The sequence below is a fragment of the Neltuma alba genome, unplaced genomic scaffold, assembly GCF_004799145.2.
Source record: "Neltuma alba isolate B1F8T4 unplaced genomic scaffold, ASM479914v2 tig00012126_pilon, whole genome shotgun sequence".
In the NCBI taxonomy this organism is placed as follows: Eukaryota; Viridiplantae; Streptophyta; class Magnoliopsida; order Fabales; family Fabaceae; genus Neltuma; species Neltuma alba.
Genome location: NW_021636678.1, coordinates 17,312 through 44,530, shown reverse-complemented (window position 1 = coordinate 44,530; position 27,219 = coordinate 17,312). Strand labels below are relative to the sequence as shown.

Sequence of the window (27,219 nt, the reverse complement as noted above, 5' to 3'; positions counted from 1 at the left end):
TGGCTTAGGTATAGGAATTCATGATTTTTTTTTTTTAAACCTGAGGAATTCATGAATGATGGGCTGTTATTTGACTCAATGGTTAACAGAAATTATACTATGACATCCTCGGTCCTTAATACTATCTTTAATATTTAATATAAGATCTAATTGATTAATTTGTAGAGACTAAAAATATTACTAAATTACTTTAAGATATTTATATTTATTGTTTTCTCTCAACTAATTTGTTTCATTTATAAATTGATGTATAATTTAATAATACATAGAAGTATTTTAAAAAGATTATGTAACATATGCTATAATTAAGTAGTTTAGTACGTAACTTTCTTAATTTCTTTAAATTAACCAATTAAATCTTATATTAATAATCAAAGGTAGTATAACATCTAGTTTATAGTATCATTTGAACTACAAATTAAATGTTATATTAAAAATTCGACGTAGTATATCATCACTACATACAGCAACAAAAACATAATATATTTGTCTATGTGACTGTGATTAAAAAGAGGCCCACATGAGAAATTGAGAAAACCCCAACGGCTCCATATATGTGGGAGCGTTAAATAATTTCATTGTGCCTGTCAGTCACGGTTGATATCGCACAGGCAAAAGTGACCACACCATTATAGCTCGCTACGTACGTACTGTTTCTTCAAGCTTTGCAAGCCTCCACTCAGAAAAGTAATTAATTGCTGTTTTTAGGTCAGATTTGTTCTTCTTTCTTTCTTGCTGCTGCTGCTTCTTCTTTTGGCCTTGTTCTTGATCGATCCACTTAAACCTTTTCTCCAGAATTGGGGTTCCTTTGTTCCTTATTATTTTCATCTTCTCGGATTTATGTCCAGTAAGAAGCATTAAAAATTGAGGATAGAGATTGGGAGTGAGATTGAGAAAATCTATTAAAAGAGTATTTAGTATAATAAATTGTTTGTTACATGGGATTGGTTAAACCCATGTATATGAGATTGGGGAATACCATGGAGGGAAGTGGCATGATATTCCCCAATTCCACCTCTATGGGTTTGCCTAATCCCATATAACAAGTAATTACTCATGCTAAATACTATTTTAATGATTTTTTTTAATTACAATCTCAATTCCTATCCCTTATTTTTAATGCTTCATATCAAATGGAACCTATATGCCCAGGTTCATACGACATGGTCAGCAGATAGCTCTTGAATCTCCACTGGATCCTCTAGAACCACTGGCTTGGCGTTTCTGTACATTAAGTAAAGCACCATCTGAACTATGCCGATCAGGAACCCAAGAGCGTTTGGCAGCTGCGATTTAATCATCAAAATCCAAAGATAATTTCATTAGTATTAAATAAAATCACGAATTGGTATGTTCACAATTTGTTGTTTTATTACGTATCCCATATAAAGGAAGGGGAGAGAAAAGTTAAAACGCTAGACGCCTTTGGTAATTAAATAAAACGACAAGAAGGAACTTACGGCAATGAAATAGTCCTTGCGGAAAAGGCCGTAGCAGAGCGACATCACAGCATCTGCCGTCAGAGACATGGACGAAGTGAATGGTATCTGTTCCGCACTCTTGGTCTTGATAACTTTTCTCTGCACGTTTTATTATTATAATAATTAATAACGAAATCGTGCATGCAAAAAGGTAATAATTAAATAAAATTAAAAGAAGGATTTTAACTTGGAGAACAAGTTTCATACAATGATTAAGAGAGGATCACCGAAGACGCCGATGTTAACCACCAGGAAAATCCATCCTATGATCTGATAACGAGTGTCTCCGTGAGAAAGATACAGAGTGGACAGAAGCATGGCTCCGAACCCAAACACATTCAGTAACAGAAGAAGCTTAATGGTCGCAAGCTGTGAATTGTTTACAGAAAGGAAAAGTTAAACAAAGCCATATACTGAATTAAAAAGATTACAGGATTCATTATATATGTATATAAATATACCCTGAGCTTCTTGGGAGCATAGAAGAGGAAAATGGCGAGGTAGATTATCTCGATCATAATTCCATAGGAGTTAATGGTGATGAGAAGTAAGGTCACGTTGTTCTTGACAAGCGCGGAGTATATCCCAAGAGTGCAGCTGAATAGGGCAACCACATAAGGGTATGACGGAAATCCTTCAGCAGATTTCTTCTTGTATATATAATAAAAGGTCGGCCTGCAATGTGTAATTATGATATTATGATTAAATCATTAAGTAACCTACGTAACCGTGATTAGTTTGGATAATTTAAATCATCCAACATGAAACCAAAATGAAGTTTCGGGACTTACATTGGAGCAAGGAACACCATGAAAGAGATGATGTTGCCTGCAATAATAGCACAGTAAAGACAAAAGAGAAAGCGATCAGCTTCATTCTAGACACATCTGGATAACGAGTCTTTGAGCCATAAAATTTCCCAGCAATATGTACATGACAAAAATAAGCATGCTTCAAGCCTATCACATCTATTTCCCTTTAAAAGCTATCTTTGAGATAACAAAAGCCATGCAATTAACTATATGCTGTATGAGAAGAAGAGTAACAAGAAGAGAGAAGAAGATGGATGATGAGGAATATAAGAGGACGTGAAACTAATAAACTGAAGCGATGATGGATATAACACGTAAAGTTATAAGGGGAAAACGTGTAATAGTTAATATATGTATATACCCAGGAGGCCGAAAATGAAAACCAATTTACGCTGGTGAAGGGCCATGTTAGATTGTGTTTGGAGATGATGTCTCTCCCTCTTTGTGTGGAAAAGAAGTGATACTAGCTGAGTTCTCTCCCTCTCTCTCTTGCAGTGAAGGCTCAAGGCTATGACCTCTTGTACCTCTCCTCTCTCTTTCTCTCTTGATTGTATCTCTCTATCTCCCACGAGTGGGAATAAGGAGAGGGGGAGGTATTTATAGAGATAAGAAAGGTAGTGGAGCTGGGTCAAGTTGCAGGATTAGACAAGCGAAGCATCACTAGCACTAAATAGCTTTAAATTACTTTCCAGTTTAGCTTTCCAGTTGTGCCTCCCGAACACCTTTCGTTCCATCTTACCCTATTGCCGTCTATTATACATAACCTTATTTTGGGTGTATCTCTCTATGGGACGACCCCTTCCCAGGGGCAACTCGTGTTTTCAAACGCGCGTGCGCGCACACAAAATATTATTAAAACTAAATATAAATTATATAATAATTTTAATTTTAATTATTATTATGACAAAATAATGTATATATATTTATATTACCATTTATTTTATAAAATTTTACGTCTAATGGAAAATATTTTAAATATAATATTAATTAATTTAATTAATTGTTATTCTATCACATAAAATCAAAAAGTTGAATGTACTATTATAAAATTTAATTATTCTATATAATTATTTATTAATTATATCATGATTAAATTTTATTATTTGATTATTCAAATTCAAAATTTCCTTCATCAACTTTACTTTGGTCAAGAATCAAAGTAGATGTGTTTATACAAATCCATTTGTCGATTTTAAATTTTTTACCATGTACCACATCTTTACGCAAATAAGAGAGCCGAGGTTGGCCCTAAAAAATTAAAGTAGCATCGGTGATTTTTTTCCAATAAGATATGTAAAGGCATATATAAGTCGCCGCGCTATGCATTGCAGCGGCATATTGCTATGGTTATATTGCGTGGTGGTTCCCTTAGTACCTCAACCAAAACTCCTTCATAATACATATCAGATAGAGAGATAAAGGCTCTAACGTAATGAACCACTTGGTGCCTCTTCTCCACTAACACTATGGTCCCCTTCAAACCTTATGGTCCCCTTTGATACGAAATATTGAAAATGAAGAAGCGAAATTGAGATTGCAATTGAAAAAAATCATTAAAATAGTATTTAGTATGAATAATTACTTATTATATGAGATGAGACAAACCTATAGAGGTAGGATTAGGGAATACCACTTTTCTCCATAATATTTTCCAATCCCACATATATGAGTTTGGTTAATCTCATATAACAGGCAATCTCTTATATTAAATATTCTTTTAATAAATTTTTTTTAGTTATAATCCTAATATCAGTCTTTCATTTTCAATACTTCTTACTGAACGCAGCTTATTCTGACTTTATGTCAACTTTATAATCCAAAGCCATGTCTTCTTATGTTGGCTGTAACCTGAGGAGAGAGAGCCCGTGATTGCCTCATAATGGTGCTGCGTTCATATCAATTTGGATTTCTTTTGAATTGATTCATCATCAATCGCGGCCTTAATACCACGTGTCAGGCATCATCTTATATTGAGGGCCCTACGCTAACGTCATATGCTTTATTTTTAAAAGAAAATTACACTCAGGTCCCACAGAAAATAATTAATTTCAAAAAAGTCTCCGAAAATCCCGAAATAATTCTTAAGTCCCTAAGAACCTGTGTGTAATTAATTGTAATTGTGAAATTACTAATTTATTCCATTAATTAAACCATGTAATTCATTTACAACATCAAGAGTGGCTGTTGACAACCCGAAGAGGTGGTTCACAACCTCAGTATTGCTCCTGGCATCTCACAGAGTGAGTTGTCAAGAGCACTGCCAAGGTTGTCAACCACTTCTTCTCGGGTTGTCAACAGCTATTGTTGAAGTTGTAAATAAATTGCTGCAATAAAATTAATAGGGATAAATATGTAATTTTACAATTATACTCTCCCTCCGTTCCTTATTATAAGAGACAAATAACCAAATTACGTTGATAAAAAAAAACAGTTAAAATTAGTTAAGAACAATTAATATGTAAAAAGTATAATGTTTTTTCCAACAATAACCTCATTAATAAGGAGAGAGAGCATGAGAGAGAACAATTAAATTATTAAAAGAAAGAGAAGTGGGGGGAGAAAGTATGAGTTGGAAACAATATAAATAGGGGTAAAATAGGAAATCAATAAAAAAGAATAGAGACAACTTTTAAGTGTCTCTTATATATAAGAACATGCCTTAAGTATCAAATATATTTTATAATAAGAAACGGAGGGAGTAATTAACTACACATAGGTTTCTGAGGACTTCAGAATCATTTTGAGATTTTTAAAAACTTTTTTAAAATTAATTATCTTTTATAGAAGTGAGTGTAACTTTTCTTATTTTTAAATCATATCGTACCCCTCTCTACGGGGCGGACAACACCCTTCCAGAAGTGACTCGTGTTGACTTGTATTATTCCTGGTACACACTAAATTCTTCTGGGCCCACCAGTGTCCTTTATGATGTGTCAACCATCGAGTGGTTTTTTATAAGCTTTACAACTTTCATACATACACGCGCATATTCCAATTAATGTCAATAACATAATTTTCTTGCGTTGCTCTTTCTATACGGAACGTATATATATATATATATATTTTTTTTGGTCCAAAATATACGGAACGTATATATAATTCCTCCAGTAAAATGTTGCTTGGGTTTACCTATAGTTTGATACGAAACATTAAAAATTAAGGATATGTATTGTGATTGATATTGAAAAAAATAATATTTAACATAAAAGATTACTTATTATATAGGATTGTATATGGGATTGAGGAATACCAATCTTATGTAATAAGTAATTACTCATACTAAGAATTTTTTTAATTGCAAATCTTAATCCTTATCACTTATTTTTAATGTCTGGTAGCAAATAGGTTGTATGTTTTCATCTTTGACATTTCTTAAGGCTCCGTCCCCCTCACCCTCGTTAGCCGCAATTCACTTTGCGTCCTTTCTTCTGGTTTTTGGAAGAATTAATTACGTGCTTTTTCTATATTTCGGGGGATAGAACCTAGCTAGCTCGCCATCCAACCCCCCCCTCTCGCGGGCAAGCTAGCCGTCGCTTCCAAGCTCCACCATGGATCTTTATTCTTTTTTTTTTTTAATTTTTAATTCGAGCTATAATTTGCATGGACCTCGTCAGCTTAATCGCCCAAACACTCCTCTTCACTATTCCGAATAGTCTTCTATTCCAGAGATATAGCTCGGCCGCTACTTAATTAAACCAAACGGAGAAAACTGAAGGAAGAGTTAAGTTTGGTGAGGGGCAAATTAAAAGACAAGTGGGTTCACTGAGCGATACACTTTTACGTTTTACTCTCTCCATCTTTAAATAATATAATAAAAATTCTTTTCATTTAAACTTGTGTTTTCACTTTTACCCCATTAGATATATGTTACGAGTACTTGTTATCTCTTTGTAATTAGTGTACACTCATTATTTTTCATATGCTTTCTTTACAAATAAATGTATAATTGGAAGCATATATATATCTTATATATTTATTACTTTTAACTAAATTTAAGTAACATTTTCATCTGCATGATTTTGATGGTTGTTTCTTATAATAAGGGATGAAAGGGGTATTTATACTACTCCCTTCATTCTTATTTATGAGAGCCTTTTTTTCAAAGGTTATTTTTAGAAAATAGATTGTAATTTTTGCATATTTAATTTATTACTTCTAACTAATTTTAACCAATTTTTTATCAACATAATTTGGTTAATCATCTAAGAACCGGGAGTAGCACATTACATTTTGTTTTTATTTTTTTCCCCATGCATAATTATCGACAGTTAACATCATCAAATGGCTTTAAATTACTTTAATTTCCAGTTGTTCCTTGCAAACACCTTTCGTTCCATCTTACCCTATTGCCTTCTATTGCATATAACCTTATTTGGGGTATATCTCTCTATGCTCTGCGGGATGACCCTCTTCCCAGAGGTATAAAAATGTGCTTAAAATATGCTTTTAGCCACCCAAAATCTAAATAGATATTTTTAATAAATATGATAAAATTGATAAGTAGAAAATTTTATAATATAATAAAAATAATAAATTTTATTTTCTATAAAAAATAATAAATTTCATAACGCATTGGAAAGTTTGAAATTATATCTATTAAAGTCATTTTTTGGGACGAAATTTAGGTCAAGCCACTTATATTATTAAGCTACTTTAATCAAATCTTGCCATGTGACTTCCATTAAATGAAAATTCATGTTGATAATATTTTAAAATTTCTTTAGACCGTTATTAATAATAAAAATTAGCCTTTCGAAAGCTTATCCTCTGATTGAGTCGTTTCCGTGAAGTCAACAGTTAACATACACGCAAAAACAACACTTAAAGATACTTATCTGTTAGCACCTTTTTATATGCACCGCATCTATTAAAAATTTTATAACGCGTTGTTGGCAGTGTGGACCAAAAAAGGGTTTTAAAAATATCACTTCTTTGTTATATAACGCTATTCACTTTTGATGAAGGGAATGATTCCAAAATAGTGTTTTTCCGATCTTAAATATAAAACTTATTTTATAATATAAATTATGGAGTATTATAAAATGAGTCTTATATCTAGAACCAAAAGAGTATTATTATAACCTTAAATTAAGGTTAACCATTAAAATATTGATATTAACAATTAATATTTTAATGATAAGAGGTAGCACATTGCTCTATTTGTGTGCTTCTGGAACAATCTCCAACCCAAAAACACATCGGGGGCAACATTATTCTTAAGTAAAAAATTTCTAGACAAATTTGTATTTTAATATATGTAAACTAATTATTTAACTTTTATATTTAAAAATGACAGAAAGAGGATGAATCAATGATTATTCATTCACTGGAATTAGAAGTCAAAATTTTGGCAGAACCGCATCGTTGATTGTTAACATAATAAAGGTTTAAAAAAAAAATCACAGTCAAAAGGTTAAAAAAAACAAAGCTTCTTATAAATAGTAATTTAGCGGTCAATGACAATTACAATTTAGAAGTATAATATATAATACTTCATCAGTTCTTAAATATAAGGAATTAATAGAAAGATTTATTTTGATCTTAAATATACAATTTTTTGATTCCTTTTATTGTAAAATTTGTAATTTTTCCTTTATATTCTCCTTATTGATTACATTTCAGCTAAAGTATACATTTGATCATTTATTTTTATATATTTTTTATTTTGGTCTCTTAACTTTAAAAATAATATTTATAATCCTAAATTGTTTGTCCTAAATGGTTATTTTTTGTAACAATCATAATTATTTTGAAATTTAAACTTACTAGAATGTTTTATCAATACTCAATATTTTAATATTGTCATTTTTTATAAACGATTTTAAGATTAAAAGACTAAAACTATACCTTTTAAAATTAAGGGATTAAATTGAAACCTAGTGTAAAATTAAAAGACTAAAGCTATGCTTTAACCTTACATTTATTCAAAGGAATTCCATTAACAGAGTAATCTCAAATGTAAACAATTAAAATGGCACGTTAAAAAATTTAATACACAATTTTCACAAATAACTAATTTTATTAGTTTTTCTGTAAATTAATAAGTTTGATAGATCGAATCACTGACCTGTAATGGAACCTAAAAATTAAAATGGTGTTCCTTTTGAAGCTGTTTGGCTCGACAGTACAATGGTATAGTTGGAAATCTAAGTGACAGGTCAAGGGAAGACATGAGAGTACATTATAATTCGTTAGAGGCATGCCGCCTTACGTTACTTCTTCAGATATACATACTCTCTCGTGCTGATTGATTGATGCACAAATGTATAAAATAATGCGTAAATCATTATGTTAAAATAGATTGATACTCCTCTGATCCTTAATATAAGACCCATTTAACTAATTTGATTAGATTAAGGTAGTAAAAGTAAAGGAATTTTTGATTGGATCAGAAATCCATTTTTGAATTGGGTATGGATAAAAGATCTTCCTATGTTATACTATTCAATTCTTGACGATGAATCGATTTGATAGTTCAGATATTGTTATTCATGATATTGATCCGATTCGATATCATCGAGATGTAATTTATACCATTGAATTTACCGACGAAAGATTTATCATCTCTATGGATTAAATCCCGAGTTATTGCGAATTAAAGAGAAATCTAACGATGAGATTATGCATTTTTCGTGCTCTTGCTACGGTTAAGCGATCCTCTTCGGATAATTCGTCTAACCCAAGGATAGCTATAATGTCGATCGGTCAAAAGAAAATGCCATTTTGGAGTTTTATCAACAATTTGCTTGTGTGGGCGGAGATCCGGTATTTATTTACTTCCATAATCTCATCGTTAGATTTCTCTTTAATTCGCAATAACTCGGGATTTAATCCCATAGAGATGATAAATCTTTCGTCGGTAAATTCAATGGTATAAATTACATCTCGATGATATCGAATCGGATCAATATCATGAATAACAATATCTGAACTATCAAATCGATTCATCGTCAAGAATTGAATAGTATAACATAGGAAGATCTTTTATCCATACCCAATTCAAAAATGGATTTCTGATCCAATCAAAAATTCCTTTATAGGTAAGTTAGTTAATTATAAGAAATGTGACATGTTTTTCCTAAAACACCATAATCATCTTTCTTAATACCCCTTTTCCTCTTCTATTTGATTATGGTTGAGGGAATATCTATATGGGTAATTTAGGGAAAACTGATAAATACGAGAAATGAGTCTTATATTTAGAACCAAAACCAACTCAACAATTAGGTCTTATATTAAGGATCGACGGAGTATTATAATAATCCCCGGCAGTGTATTTAGGTAGGTGATTCTTGTGTATCTACCATGATTAGCATTAATTGTGTTTCGACCTAGCACGAGAATTATATTGTTTAATCGCCTGGGATCTCAGATATTTTTTTGGAAGATTTACAGTGAGTCTCAAAAAAAAAAAAACAAAATAAACCTCATAAATTATCATTCTCTATTCTAAAATATGTTATTTTATTATACGCTGTTTAGATTGTTATTAAAAATTTTTAGTAATTATTTTTAGAAAAATTAGGTTCAAGAGGTTTTCATTCAAATTTTAAAATTACAGGCTTAATATAATTTTTAATTCATGAAATTTGAAGGACGGAATGTGGTATATTTTAATGCGGTAATTTTTTCTAAATTTGGCAAGTTTTTCTTTTTTTGGGTCACCATGTCTTGACCCATTAGGATGTATGTGAACTGGATTCATTAACTCAAGTCATTATATCATTCAATGTTGACTGGGTCAGAAATGGTTATGGTTTATGACTCTATTATGTTGGGCTGGGCTTGGCCCATTACTGCTACTCTTTCTGGTTATTTGGTGGCATTACAAACAATATGGCGGACAGATTAATGGGCAATCTTTGAAGGCCTATCCTAGGCTTGGAATTTCGGTTTTAAGCAGGTGGTACTGAAATTAGATGCAAAGAAGATCCAGGATCTTTGGTTACGAAACCTCACTCAAGAGGAGGATGAGAGTTTAGTAGCTGATTGGATTTTACATGGAATTTTTCAACAGTTACAAATCATTGTTAATCAGGTGTCATTCAGCGCCTCATTAATATCATTCGGCCTATGGAACGTGCTGGAGATGATGTGATGACCTAGAAAGCTTCTAATGATGGCTTATTCTCTATGAAGAGCGCGTATCAATTGATCGAACCATCTCCTGCTGATAAATATGATCCAGTTTTCAGACTGATGGAAATGGAAAGGAGCTGAGAGAGTTAGAACTTTCCTGTGGTGATTTTACAATGACAGGCTGCCTACAAATACTTAGAGAAGTATATGGTCTTCTTGTCCGCCTATTTGTGCTTATCGTCAAGAAGGAACAGAGGACGTTTTGCATGTGGTTAATGCATCTCAACCATAGGTATGGGGAGAGTAGGCAATGAAGAGTGGAATCTCTTTTAGGGCGTAGCTGTGTGGAAATCATGGAATTGGAGGAATAGCGCTTTATTTAATGTTGATTTCATCAAACCGAGTGATCCTTCTTCCTATTTGAGGAATTGTTGGAAGTTTTTTTACCTTGAACAATAGTGGTAGTGATAAAAAATGCTTTATTTGTAAGTGATTCTGCTGAACCCCCTTATTCTTGGATTCCTCCTCCCCGGGACTGGATTAAAGTTCTTGTGTATGGGGCTATGGATTTGAGTTCTAACAAAGCTGGGTGTGGTGGCCTGTGGCGTGACCATAAAGGACACTGGATAGCAGGATTCTCTTATGAGCCAGGTACATGTAGTGCTCAACAGGCGGAAGAATGGGCAATTTATAAAGAACTGAAACTAGCCTGGGACAGTGGATTTAAACTGGGAATTCTTGAATCAACACAAAGGTGCTAATAGAACAGCTTAGCAAGGGAAATCAAAGAACAAATGGCAGCCTCCTATGTTTTCAGATTCAGAATTTGTTATGCTTTGGTTGGATTGTCAAGTTGGAGTACATTTCAAGAAAAAGGAGCAGAGTTGCAGATGGCTTAGCAAAGACGGGGATTTCAACTCACAGCCTTTTGATGTTAGCCCAAACAGCTTACGGGCTCCAGTGGAAGAAGAATGTAAGGGATACAATCCCACTGCCTCTTAATTTTTTCAGGCGTTTAGCCTCTTCCGTTGCCACACAGGAAAAGAAGAAGAAGAAGAATCAGATGCAAAGAACTTAATTGATCAGCTGCTCATAAAGGAGAATATTGAGAATTGCAGTCTCATGTTTCAATTGGGGAGTGGAATTAAACTAGAAAAATTAATTTGGAGGTCCTTACAATTTTTTCCAGTTTGGAATCAGGTCCTTGATTTTTTTTTTTTTTAATTAGATCCATCTTTCTCCTGTCAAGTCCATTAATCCCTGTTAAATAAGACAAGCACCGTTACAACTTTCCATTAAATCTCCTTCCCCGCCGTTCTCCTTCACCGATAGTCCGAGTACGAGCTTGTTCATGAAACTCGTGAAAACCTTGAATTCCAGCTGCATCCCACTTGTTCATCTGATATGTTTCCCCCCTTTCCACTTTCTTCTCCTTTTACTATTTTTCCTAAGCGGTTCACTAGACTCACTCCGTGCAAACCACCATATCGAATGAACAAAATCAAAAGCTCTATTTCGGATCTCCTCATCCTCGTTACTTCACTCTTCTTTCCTTCATTGCCACTTGCTAAATTAATCGTTTTCTTGCTACACTTTTCAACAATTGTTTATTCCATCTCCAAATATTCACACTTCTAGTCCTCTCTCTTAAATTGAGCTTTTAGGCTTTTGATTCACTTCTTTAGTGTTTTGTTCGCTAAGTTGTCATCTTTCATCAAAGTTTTGAGCTAAAGGACCACAATAAATTTTGAGAATTGGATTTGCAAATCTGCATTCCTTTAAACTGTTTCTTAAATTGAATGCATACTAATCATACAATTTATTTTTACTTCATTTTCGGATTGAGTTTATTTTTCATTGGTTTCTCTATTTTTTTATCAATCCTCTCAGCTTAGATTTGCTTCCACTTAGTTTGGACATTGAATATTCTAGGACCTGATTCAAAACTGAGAAAAACTATAACAACCTCTAAATTGGTTTTCCCATTAAAGTACTACCTTCAATTTTTAATATAAGAATTAGTTTGATATTTAATTTAGTTCTTAATATAAGATTCTCATTCATTTTGCCTCTTATATTTGTTCATTCTTTTCAAAGTAGTTCTTATAGTAGTTATGTATATTAAAGATTTCATCAAATGATAATTCTGACTAATGATATGATTACCAGGATATTTTAAAAAAAATAATTATTATTAATTATAAATAACTAATTTAAATTAGTGTTTATATTAAGTACTGGATGTAGTAGATATCAAGAGATTGCAACAAGGCGGCCCACGCTCTTGCAAAGATGCGCATGTCTCACTCTTCGCTGTTGGACAATTGTTCGGAAACTTTGAAGACTCTTGTGGATAAAGACTGTACAGGGAATAATCCCAATGGCTTATGATTTGGGCATCACAGGTACCAATCTTATTGTTGGCCCAATCCCTTTTTAATTTACACAAACTTATCAGCTTATTCTTAGCCCAAAAGAAACAATAAAAGTGAAGCGCGTATTTTTTAAAAATTTAAGATTCAAATCTGAGCAAACAAGAATTTGAATAGAATATAATGAACTTCCGTTAATAAACTCAATTATTTACAATATTAGAGTTATGATTGCTAATAGTGTTTGGATTGATTTTGAGATAAATTGATGATTGAGTTTAGCCATTTGAAAGTTAGATTGAGGTTTTACCGGTTTGGACTTTTGAGCAAATATGAAATCCAGGATTACTGTCCTCATGGATTTTTTAGTAATAAACCAGTCGTGGATTTCATTGTTTTGTGTTACATTTTCATGAATTTTATTATCTATAATCGGGCAATATATTACCTAAAAAATGTTCTTAACTTGTTGGCGCAAAAAAAAAGTTCTTAAATTCGATCAAGGGTCAACTATGAGTTGGGGAGATAATTTTTTAATTTATACGCAAGATTAGTCCAATAAAATTCAAATCATTAATACTATATTAGTATAAGATTCAGTTAACTAATTTAAAATTACTTTTAAATATTTATATTTATTTTTTTCTCCAAACTAATTTATCTCACTTATAAATTAATATATAATATAATGATATACTCCTTTGGTCTTATTTATAGAACAGAGATAGAAAACATTTTTTGATTTCTATTTATAAGGCACTGAGAAATTTTTATATATAGATATACAATTTTACCCTTCATTTATTATTGTATTTACTTTGTTTATATAAGGTATAATATATATTAAATAGGGATAAAGTTAGAAAGTTGTTGAATTTTAAATGAGAGTTATGAAATTTAAGATTTTTCTTGGTCTGTGTGAAACATTGGAAGTGACTTATAAATAGAATCAGAAAAGTACATACGTATTTTAAAGAAATCATATAACACATATTATAATTAAAAAATTTAGTAACTCTTCACAAATTAAACAACTGAATTAAGTGCGAGGTGTATTACCTTCTATTAGACATGTTATGATTTACACATCATGCGCGATCAAGTTTCGGCTCCATAGATGGCTGGAGAAGGAAGGAAGAATCGTCGATAAGCTAAGCATTCCACTAGACAATATGAATCTAAATGCTATAGTGAGAGAAGTTCTTCGGGATGAGGGGAGTAAATGGCATTGGTTTCCGGGCATGTTGCAAAAAATGCAAGATCTACCACTGCCTTGTGATGAGGATGGGGATGATAAATTTGCATGGATTGGAAGCAGAGAGGGTACTTATCAGTTTCTGATATCTACTGAAAGTGTAAAGGGAGATTAGAAGAGGAGAGGGATTGATTATGGAGCTGTGTGTGGGCGCTACGAACTACAAGGCATATTCTGGTCTTCTTATGGTTAGCCATCCAGGTTGACTCTTCACGGCAAAACGATGTGAGAAGATCCTTGGAGGTGATCTGAGAGGTATTAGATGTGGGATCGCTGAGGAAGACTCGATTCATGTGCTAAGAGATGCATTGACCCCACTGATTCGAGCTCCCACGGGGTAGCATGTTGGCGGATCTGGAACTGGAGGAATAGAATGCTCTTTGAACCAGATTTTGATATGCCAGCGAGACATAATACTGTCATTAATAAATATGTACGGGGATGCCTCTATTTGAACTCCGATTTTGATGGTGGTTGTAACCCTCTCAATTCTGAACTTTGAGGAGTGGTTTATGGGTTGAAGTTGGCGCAGGATTTGGGATTTTCAAAACTCGTTGTTGAAAGGGACTCCTCTGCTATAATCACAAAACTTCAGGAGGCGTGGAACCTTTGCGCTTGTCAAGACAGGATTTTGAACTACCGGTTGCGTGATTCTAAGTAAGAGTTTACAGATTTTCTAGCTAACTATACTTCTACTCGTAACAATGAGTTACACATATTTGAAATACCCCTCGTAATGTGGTGAATACTTGTCTAAAAGGCTTAATGGGTGTTTTTTGCCTACGCTTTTACTTTAGTTGATGAATAAATAAAGGTTCTTAAGCTGTCTTGCCCCGTTTCTTACCGGGAAAATAATAATAATAAATATATAGATGTTGCACACACCGGGGGGTTCGTAACAACGTTGTCATTATTAGCACCTTCAAGTTCCAGGCTTAGCGAAATAGCAATCAATTTTCTGGCAAAACCCCGGGGGGGGGGGGGGGAACAGAGAAAGTTCTCTTTTTCTCCCCCTTTTGGAGCTGGTTCAATATGTTATATTGACCAACTAGAATCTCTATTAATAACGTTGTAGGAGCCAGGTATGCTCATTCAAGGATTTTTTTTTTTTTTTTTTTTAAAGTGAAGGAAGGCGAAAAAGTAGAGTGAAATATTATCATTGAACCCGTGGGCGAAGCAAAGGGGAAATAACTCAGACCAGACATCACATTGCTTCCTGAGCTTTTTCATCAAATGTCTGGGTTTTGGTTTTATTTCGTTCTGTATCCTAAATTCCTGATATTAATACTAGCAACTAAGCATGTGATGGGTTCAAATAGACACATTCAGGAAAAACAGGATGAAACGAACTCATAATATATATGGATTTCAATCGGTCTTGACGTCAGGATTTTGGATGGAAGACTGATATAACACGTTCTTGGCTCCGGCGGCGTCCAGAATCTTCTTGCTCAATGCTTCCTTGGCCGAATCCCCCCTCATATACATCAACCTCAATCCCCACTCCACCAGTTCTAGGCACAATACCTTCACAACGTACGACATCCTGAACCATCCCGGTACTGTCAAATACCTGTCTCCCCTCGCCACGCTCTTCACTATTGCTTCTGCACATCCACTTGCTGATCCCACCGGCACTACGCTCACTTCAACCTGCATCACCATTATTAGCATCATGCCTTTCTTTCTTAATCCCTAAATCAATCAACAAATGTCATCTATACATGAATATTGCTTACATCTCTTAGATCCTGATCTACCTCCACCCTTCCTTCGCCCATCAAGTACTTCCCCTTGGTTATTTCAGACTCTATGTAGCCTGGGGTTACTATGGTTATGCCTATATCAGACCCAACCTCCACCCTCAATGTCTCGTACATGGAGACTAAAGCGGCTTTGCTTGCCTGAACATAGCACGTATTAGAAATTGCAGAGAATGAACTTATGGGCATAAAGCATTGTGTGACATGGCTCACACTATACACGTTTCTTCTGGGTGCGGGCATCCAAGAATCCACTGATGACATTACTACGATTTTCCCTCGGCTAGTTTTTAGATGCGGTAAAGCAAAACGAGTCGTCTACACTGATCCCCAAAAGTTTGTCTCCTGTGAGGACATGCACAAGACAGAACATTGAAGAACAGAGAACCGAAAACAGAGAAAAATATGTGTAAAAGATCCTTATGCCATAATTGGCCTCAAGTTGGCGATATCAGTTTCTTCTTGGAACAACTGGGAAGTGGCAACAGCCGCATTATTAACCAAGTGATCCACTGCATCAAACATTCTCAGCAAACAGGTACAATTTTGGGGTTAATATTCTCTACTAACTTGGCATCAAAGCAAGATAGAGAGAGAGACAGAGTGTTATCTTCCAAAATGATTTACAGTTTCGTCGACCATTCTGGCACACTCCTCAACCTTGGAAACATCTGCGCATATTATAATACTCCTCCGCTCCTTGATACAAGACCCATTTAACTAATTTGATTAGATTAAGAAAGTTAGATAAGTTAGTTAATTATAAGAAATGTGATATGTTTTTCTTAAAATATCATAATCATCTTTTTTAATACTCCCTCTTCCTCTTCTACTTGATTATGGCTGAGGAAGTATTCATAGGGATAATTTAAAGAAAACTGATAAATATAAAAAATAGTTCTTATGTTTAAGACCAAGACCAGCTCAACAATTAGGTCTTATATTAAGGACCGAAAGAGCAACATTCGGAGATCCAAAATCTCGAGCTCTATCCACACTCTGTCTTAATAACGATCAGTGCATGCAAAAAAGTAATTTTTAAAAAAATTAGAATTTGAAGAACAAGTTTCATACAATGATTAAGAGAGGAGCACCGAAGACACTGATGTCAACCACCAGGCAAATCCATCCGATAAGCTGATAACGAGTGTTTCCATGTGAAAGATACAGTGTGGACAGAAGCATGGCTCCGACCCCAAACACATTCAGTAACAGAAGAAGCTTAAGCATCGCAAGCTGTGAATTGTTCACAGAAAAGGAAAAGTCAAATAGAACCGATAAAAGAAGATTACTGGTAGAATTCACGGTGAAATCAAATACATGTACTTATATACCCTGAGCTTCTTGGGAGCATAGAAAAGGAAAGTGGCAAGGTAGATTATCTCGACCACAATTCCATAAGAGTTAATGGTGATGAGAAGTAAGGTCGCGTTGACGAGCGCAGCGTATATCCGAAGCACGCAGCTGAATAGGGCAACCACATGAGGGTATGACTGAAATCCTTCAGCAGATTTGTTCTTGTGTATCCAATAAAAGGTCGGCCTGCAATATGGAATTACGATATTATGATTAAATCATTAACCAACCTACGTAACCGTGATGAGTTGGGCTAATTTAAGTCATCCAATGTGAAACCAAAATGAAGTTTGGAGAATTACATTGGAGCAAGGAACACCATGAAAGAGATGATCGATGTTGCCTGCAATAATAGCACGATATAAGGACAAAAGAGAAATCGATCAGCTTCATTCTAGATTGTGTTTGGAGATGATGTCTCTCCCTCTGTGTGGAAAAGAAGTGATACTAGCTGAGTTCTCTCCCTCTCTCTCTCTCTTGCAGCGAAGGCTCAAGGCTATGACCTCTTGTGCCTCTTTCTCTCTCTTGTTTGTATGGATGTACAATTTGTGGAGAACTCTGTGTTTCTCTCTAGCTGCGCTATCTATGGGACTGAATAAAACGTGGCAGAGATGAGGGATACATATAGTGGAGCTTTTTGGGGGGAGGGGTGCATGGAAATGCGATAGACATGGGTGTGTGTGTGTGTGTTATATTGCACGGACAATATTGAGACTAATGAATAAGTGATGATTGAATTCCTAGAAGTTGCTTTCGGAGGCTATGGGGTACACAAAACTCATCACCCATAATCGAAAATACTCATCCGGTCCCTAATATAAGATCAATTTAACTAATTTGATTATATTAAGAAAATTAAGTAAGTTAGTTAATTATAAAAAAAAAAGTGACACATTTTTCTTAAAACACTATATTCATTTTTTTAATACCCCTGCTTCTTCTTTTACTTAATTATGGTTGAGGGAGTATCTATAGGGGTAATTTAGAAAAAATTAATAAATATGAAAAATGGATCCAAAACTAACTTAATAATTAGGTCCTATATATACTCCTCCGGTCCTTAATATAAGACCCATTTAACTAATTTGATTAGATTAAGGAAGTTAGGCAAATTAGTTAATTATAAGAAAAGTGACACATTTTTCCTAAAACACCATAATCATCTTTCTTAATACCTCTTCTCTCTCTTCTACTTGATTATAGTTGAGGGAGTATCCATAGAGATAATTTAGAGAAAATTGAAAAATATGAGAAATGGGTCTTATATTTAGGACCAAAACCAACTCAAGAATTGGATTCTATATTAAGGACCGGAGGAGTATTAAATTGCCAATTCATCGCATTATTGACGCATAATAAACAAGCTGCTGTAACGTAGTTCTACAATTATTACTTGGCCCACCCCAATTCACTTAACCCATTTAGTTTTATTCACTCCTCTCTAGATTTCATTTTCTTATTTTCATCTCTCCACTGTTAAAATGTTTGGAACATGCTATACGCATGGTACTTTTCTAGAATCTCGTTGCAATTATACATGTATATTGATGGCAAAAAAAAATTATATGCATGTATATTCAGTCCAAGAAGTTTGTGTTTATTAAGCTATATGTACAGCACTCCACTTTTAAGTTTTTCACTAAATTAAAATACTTCTATGAAGAATATTTTAGCTGGAAAAAAATTTAAAAAATAGTACGATAAATTATATATTTTTGAAATAAAAAAAAAAGGAGAGAACTTTTTGTAATTAGTAACCTGATAGACCAAATCACTGTGATTTTTAATGGAGCCCCATCGTGGGGTGATTCATATTATAATTTGTCAGAGATCAGTAGTGGCCGGATCATTAGTACTGTAATGTGACCTCAGCTTCCTTTTAGGATCGTTCGGCGAACTAACCCGCACCACTTTTCAAAGTTGAAATCCTCACTTTCTTTAACAAAAAATTTCCTTATTTTTTAACCACAATATAAATAGAAACAATTTTTTTAAAAAAGACAATTAATATAGAAGCAGAGGAAGTATTGCTTATCCATATTCATGCACGATCAACTAATTAATTGTTTGTAAATTTTTATTAAAAAAAGAATAATGCTATATAGATTTCGCTCTCGTTCATACAAGATTTTACCAGTTTATAACAATCCAATCTATTTTATTGAAGTTTAACTCGTTTAAAGACTGCAAATCCATCGAATTAAAAATAATAAACTAATTAACCCAAATGTTTGTCTGCTGAACAAATCAATCCACTTGTATATTAAATAACCAAAAGTAACAAGCCGCTATCGGAATATGATTTTTTATAATAATTCTATAATCACTCAACTTTATTGTTATCATTAGCATAACTTTAAGAAGATAATTATAATTAGAGGACTCTCCAGTACTGGGAGGCGAGAAGATAAATATAATTAGAGGACTCCCCAATACTAGGGGGGAAGTATCCACCGTGAAAAAGCATCACAATTATGCTATATAATACTATAATATTCATTTGAATTAATTAACTATATATATATATATATATATATATGCAGCTCTACGTACGTACTAATGCTAATACCAATTCTTGCACGTACGTGAACTTATGTGCAAATTAATTCACCGCAATCAAATTCCCATCCAGCATTAATTATCTCGACCTTGTGAAAGAGATAAAATCAGATTCCAAGAGTAGTAACTATCTTCATTTAATTTGATTAAGAATAAACGTAGAGAGCATAAGTTCAGGTTAATAATATATACAGTGCGACACAGCAAATGGCCGTTTCAAAGAATTTGTGAAATGTCTAAACTAGAAAGGAATGCAATTATTAGTAATTAACAATGATCAGTAGTGGCCGGATCATTAGTACTGTAATGTGACCTCAGCTTCCTTTTAGGATCGTTCGGCGAACTAACCCGCGCCGCTTTTCAAAGCTGAAATCCTCACTCTCTTTAACCAAAAAGTATCCTTATTTTTTAAAATACGATAGTTACAGCCACAACCACAACCACAATATATATCGCCGGAGAGATCAATCGCCGACATGTCTATGTTAAATGTCTCACACACGATCGCGCACATATATATGAACCCTTTGTTTTTGTTTTAAAACTCCCTTAAAGCCCCAACACCAAAACTACTAAATTACTTTGAATAAGAAAACTAGTTAAATTAATTATTTATAAAAAATATATTTGTTTTTAAAAATATCTTCTTAAATTATAAATTAATCTTCATTTTATTTTGTTATAACTCACTACTCAAATTCAAGATTTGAAATCTAATTTTAACATTTCAAATTAAGCTCAACCTATACTAATAATAATAGCGTTTATTTAAAAAAAAAAAGAATATTAAGGTGCCAACCTGCTAAGTTGTGGGCTACTTCAGCTCACACCGTTTTGGGCCCGCATCGGCACGAACTGGCCCGTATCCGTACCGCCAACCCGTATTATCACCTCTAATGTAATGTGATTCACAAAGCTCAATCTGCACTAAAAAAAAGAGTAAAAAATTAATTCCAGTGCGTTTACCAGTATGCATTGAATGGGCAAGAGAATTTTTATTACTCTTTTGTTTTACATTTTTTATTAAAATTTTATAACCCTTCTTTTTTAATTTTAAAATTTTTTTTCTTCCCTCCCCTTCTCTTCTATTTTCCTCATACCAAGCATAGGGTAATTGGTTGCTTGGACCTACTTAATCTAACTATAACTCAACCTAAAGTTTTTTTTTTTTATCCTAAACACAAGTAACTTTTTATTGAGAGCAATCATATTCGGGACACTTTTAAATACTAAATGTGAGCACTTACTTTTTTTTTTTAAATAACTACAAGCATCCTCCTAGTATAGGTAATCATGTTTGAAGTACTGTCAGGTGCTCTCTCGGTTCAAAATATAAGCTAAAGTTAGCTCATTTACGTTTATCAAGAAATGAAAAGCGGTTTAAAATAATAGATGTGTAAGGCATCTATATATTTCCAAGTACATCCTTATTAATAAGAGAAAAAGTAAAAATAATAATAAATAAAAAAAGGAGGAAAGAGAATATATTAGGGCAAAGGATGAGAGAGAGTGTGTCATGAATAAATTGAATTAGTAGAGGAAAATAAAGTCAAACAAAATGCAATTCAAAAACACAAAGTGAGTTGGAAAATATTTATTGAAGCTTCTTTCCTCTATTCACTTTGTTTAAAACACTTTTCTCTCTTCCCATGCCCATGCTCGTAAACCAGTCACTTTATGTAATTAATGCCATCAATAACCAAATATATATATGTTAGGGGTCAAATTGGAAAATATTCATTAAATGGTTAACCAAATTGAAAATGTTATCTTATAAAAAAAAACCTAGCCCCTCAACAAATGTTAGCTTATATTTTGAATTGAAAGGAGTATTAAATGTGGGTATTTATCCCAGCAAAGATTTAAACTTTAATTTATCATGTTGTGAGGGGCTAGTTTTTTTTTTTTTTTTAATCTAATCCTGAGCACCTATTTAACCTAACTTTATCCTAAAAGAAAAATGTCGCCTGAAGTCTAAATTTCTATCGCAGGAGGGTCACGTCATCTCAATATGGCCCTGTCCTGAAAAGTAGGAATGTTTAAGACCCAACTTCTCACTGAAAAACCAGTATAAACTAGTTGGGGCTGGCCCAGGCCATGTGTGTTATCAGTTCGACTAAACGAGAGAAATTCTATGCGATGCATGCATAAATATATCTAATTATACACACAAAAAACAACACAATAATTTTAACATTGCTTTCTATTTGAATATTATAATATGTGCTGCGTGAAAAGAATATTACCCTATGGTCAACAACGGTTTAACCATCTCTGTGTGTGTGTGTGTCTGTGTGTGTTAAACCATCTCGAAACTAGAAAGTACTTCTTGTTGTTTTGGTCATTTTGTTTTAAATTTACACCAACGGAACACCTTGTTGTTGGCCCAACAGAAAAAAGGAACAAATTTAAAACTAAACTGCTTGAGCAAATAAGAATCTGAAACTTCCAATGTTCCGTTTGTTACTCGCATACATAGTTATAATACCAAAAAAAAATGTTATGAAAATAAAGAAAACATAAGATTTTCAATAACATAATGAAAGAACTATAAAGTATGAATAGAGAATTGGAAAGGAGAGAAACAAGAAAGAATATTTCTTATTCACTTTCTCATGCTCCAAAACACATGATAAATGCCTTTCATTTACAGGCATAATTTTACAACTTCAACCAACTCTACGGATTTATTGATAACAAAGTATAACATGGTAATTAATTATATATATTACATATTGATAATGAAATCATAGTTTAGATGGTAAAATGTAGGTTCTTCTTTTTCTTGTTATGGAGGGCGGATAGGCAAAAGTTGAAGCCTTATATATAATTTAATTACAATCGTCTGGTGACTTGGTTTACTACTAACTACTTATACAAATCTATAGAACAAACTGAAACGCTCTATCTCTCTTCACAATGAAGCCTTATATATAATTCAATATCATTTGTTGCTTAGGTAATTAAGAATATAATTACATGCGAATTTTTGAATTGGAACTAAGAGAGTTGATTTTAGCTAACTAGTAGTATATTGAGAAGTGATTGAGAGAGAGAGCTGATTGGTAAGAACTAAGTATTAATTTTTTTTTAAATTCATGATTGGAAATGGCCAGCTCCCCATAAAAAAAAACGGGGGTGTTCAATTTGTCCCGTCCCGTCATTTTTTTAAAAAAATTATTGATTAATTAATTATTATTACATTATTCAATTTACTTATTAATAATAATTATTATTTTTATAGTGATTTTTAGCTTTTAAGTTTTAGTATTATCTCAACACAATCTTCTTCCTTAATAAAATAATTCATAAAGCCATTATATAGTATTTCTTTTATGGTTTTTTTTTACAGTATTGTTTTTACACTTTTTTTATACTATATAATTGAGCTTCCTTTATAATTTTTTATAATATTTTTACCTTTAGAAGTCCAAAAAAAAGTATTATAACATTAAAAAAAATTCCTACAAAAAATTATAGTATTTGTTTTTTTAAAAAAAAGAGGAAACATGACATGGGGCAAAAATTCTGTCCCGCAGATTGGAACTGGCATGTCTCAATCTCGTTCCGTGCTGTGAATACTCCCGAGAAAAAGTTCCCCCTTTATTGTCAACGACGGCGGGTTTCTAGAGCAAAGGGTATGGATCAAGTAAACATGGGCCAAGTCGAGCCAGAAGTTCAAGCGCGTGTACTTGTATAGACACAAGAAATAATAATAATAACAGTAACAGTAACAGTAACAGAGATCCCGATGGAGAGAATCCAATCGAAACCAAAATTGCCGTGGTGCTCTCTGAAATGCACTGCATTGTAGAATGGATGAGATTAGCACAACTCTATACATGAGAGACTGAAGCCACCTGCCCCAAACTTTCTGAAGGATATATTCCACACACAAGTTTGGGAGATACACAGATTCTCTTCTTCTTCATAATAATTTTCAGAACGCACTATCTTCAAATGCCTTTTTGATGTGTAATCTCATTTTGTGGCTCAGATCTTCACTCGTTTGGCATAAAGCCATGATTTCTACGGTGCAGATTCTTCCTCAGCATCACCTTCAAGAATATGCTCTTTTGCTTAAACAAGAAGTTTACAAATCTTTGCTTATTTGACCCCGCACGCACACCATCCACCACCACCACCAAGTAAACTGGTTTAATTTAGTTGACTAATATTGTGAGGGTCAAATTATGGAATTTTTGTTATGTGATTAGCATCACATGGTACATAATCAAAATGATGTCCTTTATGCATCTTCATGTTGAACAAAAAATAATGCGAAAGAATATCATATTTCTACAATTCAATTAGATACTAAATGTAGAAATATACTTTTTTTGGTTGTAGAAGATGTTTTTGGTTAGAACCCCTTCTCTTTTTTTTTTTCATTAAAAAAATGGGTTAGTTGTCCAATAAAAAGTAATAATAATAGCAGTAATAGATAGTAGTTAATTGAAAAAAAACAAATAATTCCATTTTTTTAGGAAGATCAATATTTGTGGCACGCGCATTGTTGTTCTTGTATTACACTCAAAAGGCTCCTTCTTGCCTTAATTACTTAATTACAATTACAAGGGTAGAGCTTTATTTTATATTAAAATAAAGAAAGAGAAAAGAAAAAGATGTAGAACCCTAGTTTCGAGCGATTTGATCCTTTTTTTCTCTCGTTAGAGATATTATAAAAATAAAACCTACTACAAAATCCAATGAATTAAAATCATTATAAAAAAGTCAAGTAACAAGCATCAGATGATCACTGTTCTTTTGGTCTAACATAAATGGATTAGATGCAATCCAAATTAATAAATAAAAAAATAAAAAAAGGATCAAAATAGATATTTTTCTGATTTGATTCTATATTAATTCAAAGAAAAAGAGAGTTTCCCTTTTTGAATTGAAGGAAATTACACAACAAAGTTCTTATTCTTATAATATTAATATAAATATAATTTTATACAATTTTTTATTATATTAGTTTACTCAACTCAAGAGTTGTTCGATGAATCTATTGACGTGTAGATGTGATAGATGATGAATGAATTTTTTACCTATGTTATATATTTTTGTTCATCTCTAATGATTGATTGATGAATCAAAAACTTTTAATTAGATTTTTCAAGTGGTATTTTTGTTTATCTTCTTATCTTTCTAATAGAAACTTAGGGAAGTGCTTTCTAAACATATGTATAAAAAGAACATATTTCATTTAGCCTCTTCTTGCCCACTATAACTAGTTATTTCAGTTTTCTACTAGCAGCTTTAACTATAACTTCATCTCTATTTATTGGTCTAAGCAAAATACCACTTATTTGATTTGAGATTATTAAATTAATTGAATGAGCAGTTCATAAAAATCAATCTTTTTGAGATATTCAATATATTCTATACTTCCTTACCGTGTCAATTGTCAATTCTTAGTCATTTCATTTTTAGACTTCTCTCTGTTTGTTGGGTTTTTTTTTAATCTCTTTCCAAATATGTTGTGTGGATTCACTTTTATGCAAATAAATTAAAAAATCCACGCTGTACTCGCATCAAATATTAAGCATTTATATATTCATCATTCCATTATGAAGAAAGTGCATCTTGCCAACATATAGGTGCCTTATCCAGATTACCAATTGTATATTCTGAGAAAGTTACAAATACCAACTTTTCTAGTTAGATTAACCGATACTAATATATATATATATATATATATATATAATATTTATACATCCATGTACATCCATTTATAACATAAAGTTAATAGTAATCCGTAATATTCATAAACTATAAATAGTGTGACTTGTCTCAAATTTTATTTAAAGTGCATGTCCATAATCTTATTATAATATGACAAGAACATGGTAAATTATATATACGGATGGTTATTTAATTAAATAGTTTTAGATTCATTATTTTATTACTTTGCAATAGTGAACAGTTTTACAATTTGATTTCACATATAAAAAAAATTTAAAATTTTATCATCCTCCTTTTTTAATGTAAAAGTATGGAATATGAAATTCACTTGAATAAATATCTTATTCCCTACACATAGAAAAATATGTGGATGCGTATGATCTTTTGCAACGCCGAAAGGACACGCGGTGATGGGGGCTCCGGATAGACCCAGAAAAGCTTTCAGAGGAAAAAGGTTCACATAATGATGATTTTTTTTTTTCCCTGATGTTCTCTCATATATTGCGCAATAAACAAATCATAATAGTCTCTATCTAATTCTTAAAACACCGTGTCCATGACGTAAAAAGTAAAGAAAAAGAGCGTCCCTTCAATTATTTCAAGTGTGTGTGGCTTTTTTTGGAAGGAAAGGATATGATATTTTATATATGAGTGCTCATGCATGGAATAATTTTCAATAATTTATTTATTATTTTTCTTTAAATATGACGATGTTGCTCGCTTTTCTGTTTTGTGCAAAGGGGCAATACAAAGCGATAAGACTAAGAGTCCTTTGTCCCTCTGTTTTTGATACTAAATCATGTCAAAAGGCATATTCATGTGGAGCCGACTTGCGATTTTAATGTCTCCAAACGTAGGAGGACACGATTTTCATTACTAATAAAAATTATATATAGTGGAAAGAACTATTTTATCACCATGTAATGTATCAAAGTTCAAATCCTATTTTAAGTGATGCTCACATTTAATATACGGCTATGTCTTGAATAATATTTGTTATAACAGAAGGATATACATGTAAACAATTTTTTTTAAAAAAAGTTTTGATTTTTTCTTTTGATGAGTTGACGAAAATACTTCATCAAGTGGAAGGACTTCAATTGCAAGTTTGCATGTCATTGGAGTTTATAATTCGCATATCTTTCTGAAATAAGTGGAAATGATATCGTGATAAGTCAATTCATGAATAATTAATTTCAATAATTACTGTTTGGGGACGTAAGCTCAACACTCAGCAGGTTATAAAGCTTGATTATTTTAGGGATGTCTATTATTTAAAGAATGATATATACTTAAGTAAGCAAAAAAAAAAAAAAAGGATCCATTAATAATACTTAGTGAGTGGGCTTCGATCAATCTTAGTTATACAATCAACACCTCTAAAGGAGCTTGGTAGGCAGAAATTAAGGAAATAAAAAATTAAAAGGATAAACTTAGTTAATTTAACAAGTAGGAGGACAATGACTAATAAGTAATAACCAGTAAATCTTGCGTTGTTTTAATTTTGGTGAAACAATAAGAGTAGATTTTGTCAAGGATTTACATTTTTAAAAGTACATCTTGCGATGAAAGTAAATGACCACCCTTTTCAATGAGGTTTGCTCGAGACAGATTAAAAATCAAACTCTTAACCACTCCTTAGTCGTGAATAGAAGGAGAGGTTAAATAATAGAATTTGACCCAAAAAAAAACAAAGCGTAAAGAAGAGCTGAAGCACCAGCATTAATTAGTTCGAGCAGTTGAGCATTTAATTTTTCTCTGAAACAAGGCCTTGAATTTAAATTTTATGTAAAAGAAAATATTATATTGTTGGAAGAATTTTTGCAATACATATGTTTTGATCAAATCAGCTAG

General features: G+C 32.6%; 1 protein-coding gene and 1 pseudogene across 1 annotated transcript in view; both read right to left on the bottom strand.

Annotated features, from left to right (window-relative positions):
* Positions 1–1,154: 1,154 nt before the first annotated feature.
* LOC114723219 (bidirectional sugar transporter SWEET14-like) overlaps positions 1,155–27,219 on the bottom strand; it is a 28,723-nt gene continuing 2,658 nt past the window's right edge. Inside the window, exons 2-7 of the mRNA XM_028909388.1 lie at positions 2,655–2,822; positions 2,273–2,309; positions 1,943–2,156; positions 1,689–1,850; positions 1,461–1,580; positions 1,155–1,286 (exon numbers count right to left, since the gene is read on the bottom strand). Coding sequence (XP_028765221.1) covers positions 1,155–1,286; positions 1,461–1,580; positions 1,689–1,850; positions 1,943–2,156; positions 2,273–2,309; positions 2,655–2,700 — 711 coding nt within the window. The 5' untranslated portion in view covers positions 2,701–2,822. The remainder of the gene's footprint in view (positions 1,287–1,460; positions 1,581–1,688; positions 1,851–1,942; positions 2,157–2,272; positions 2,310–2,654; positions 2,823–27,219) is intronic.
* On the bottom strand, positions 15,248–20,155 carry LOC114723218 (11-beta-hydroxysteroid dehydrogenase 1B-like; annotated as a pseudogene).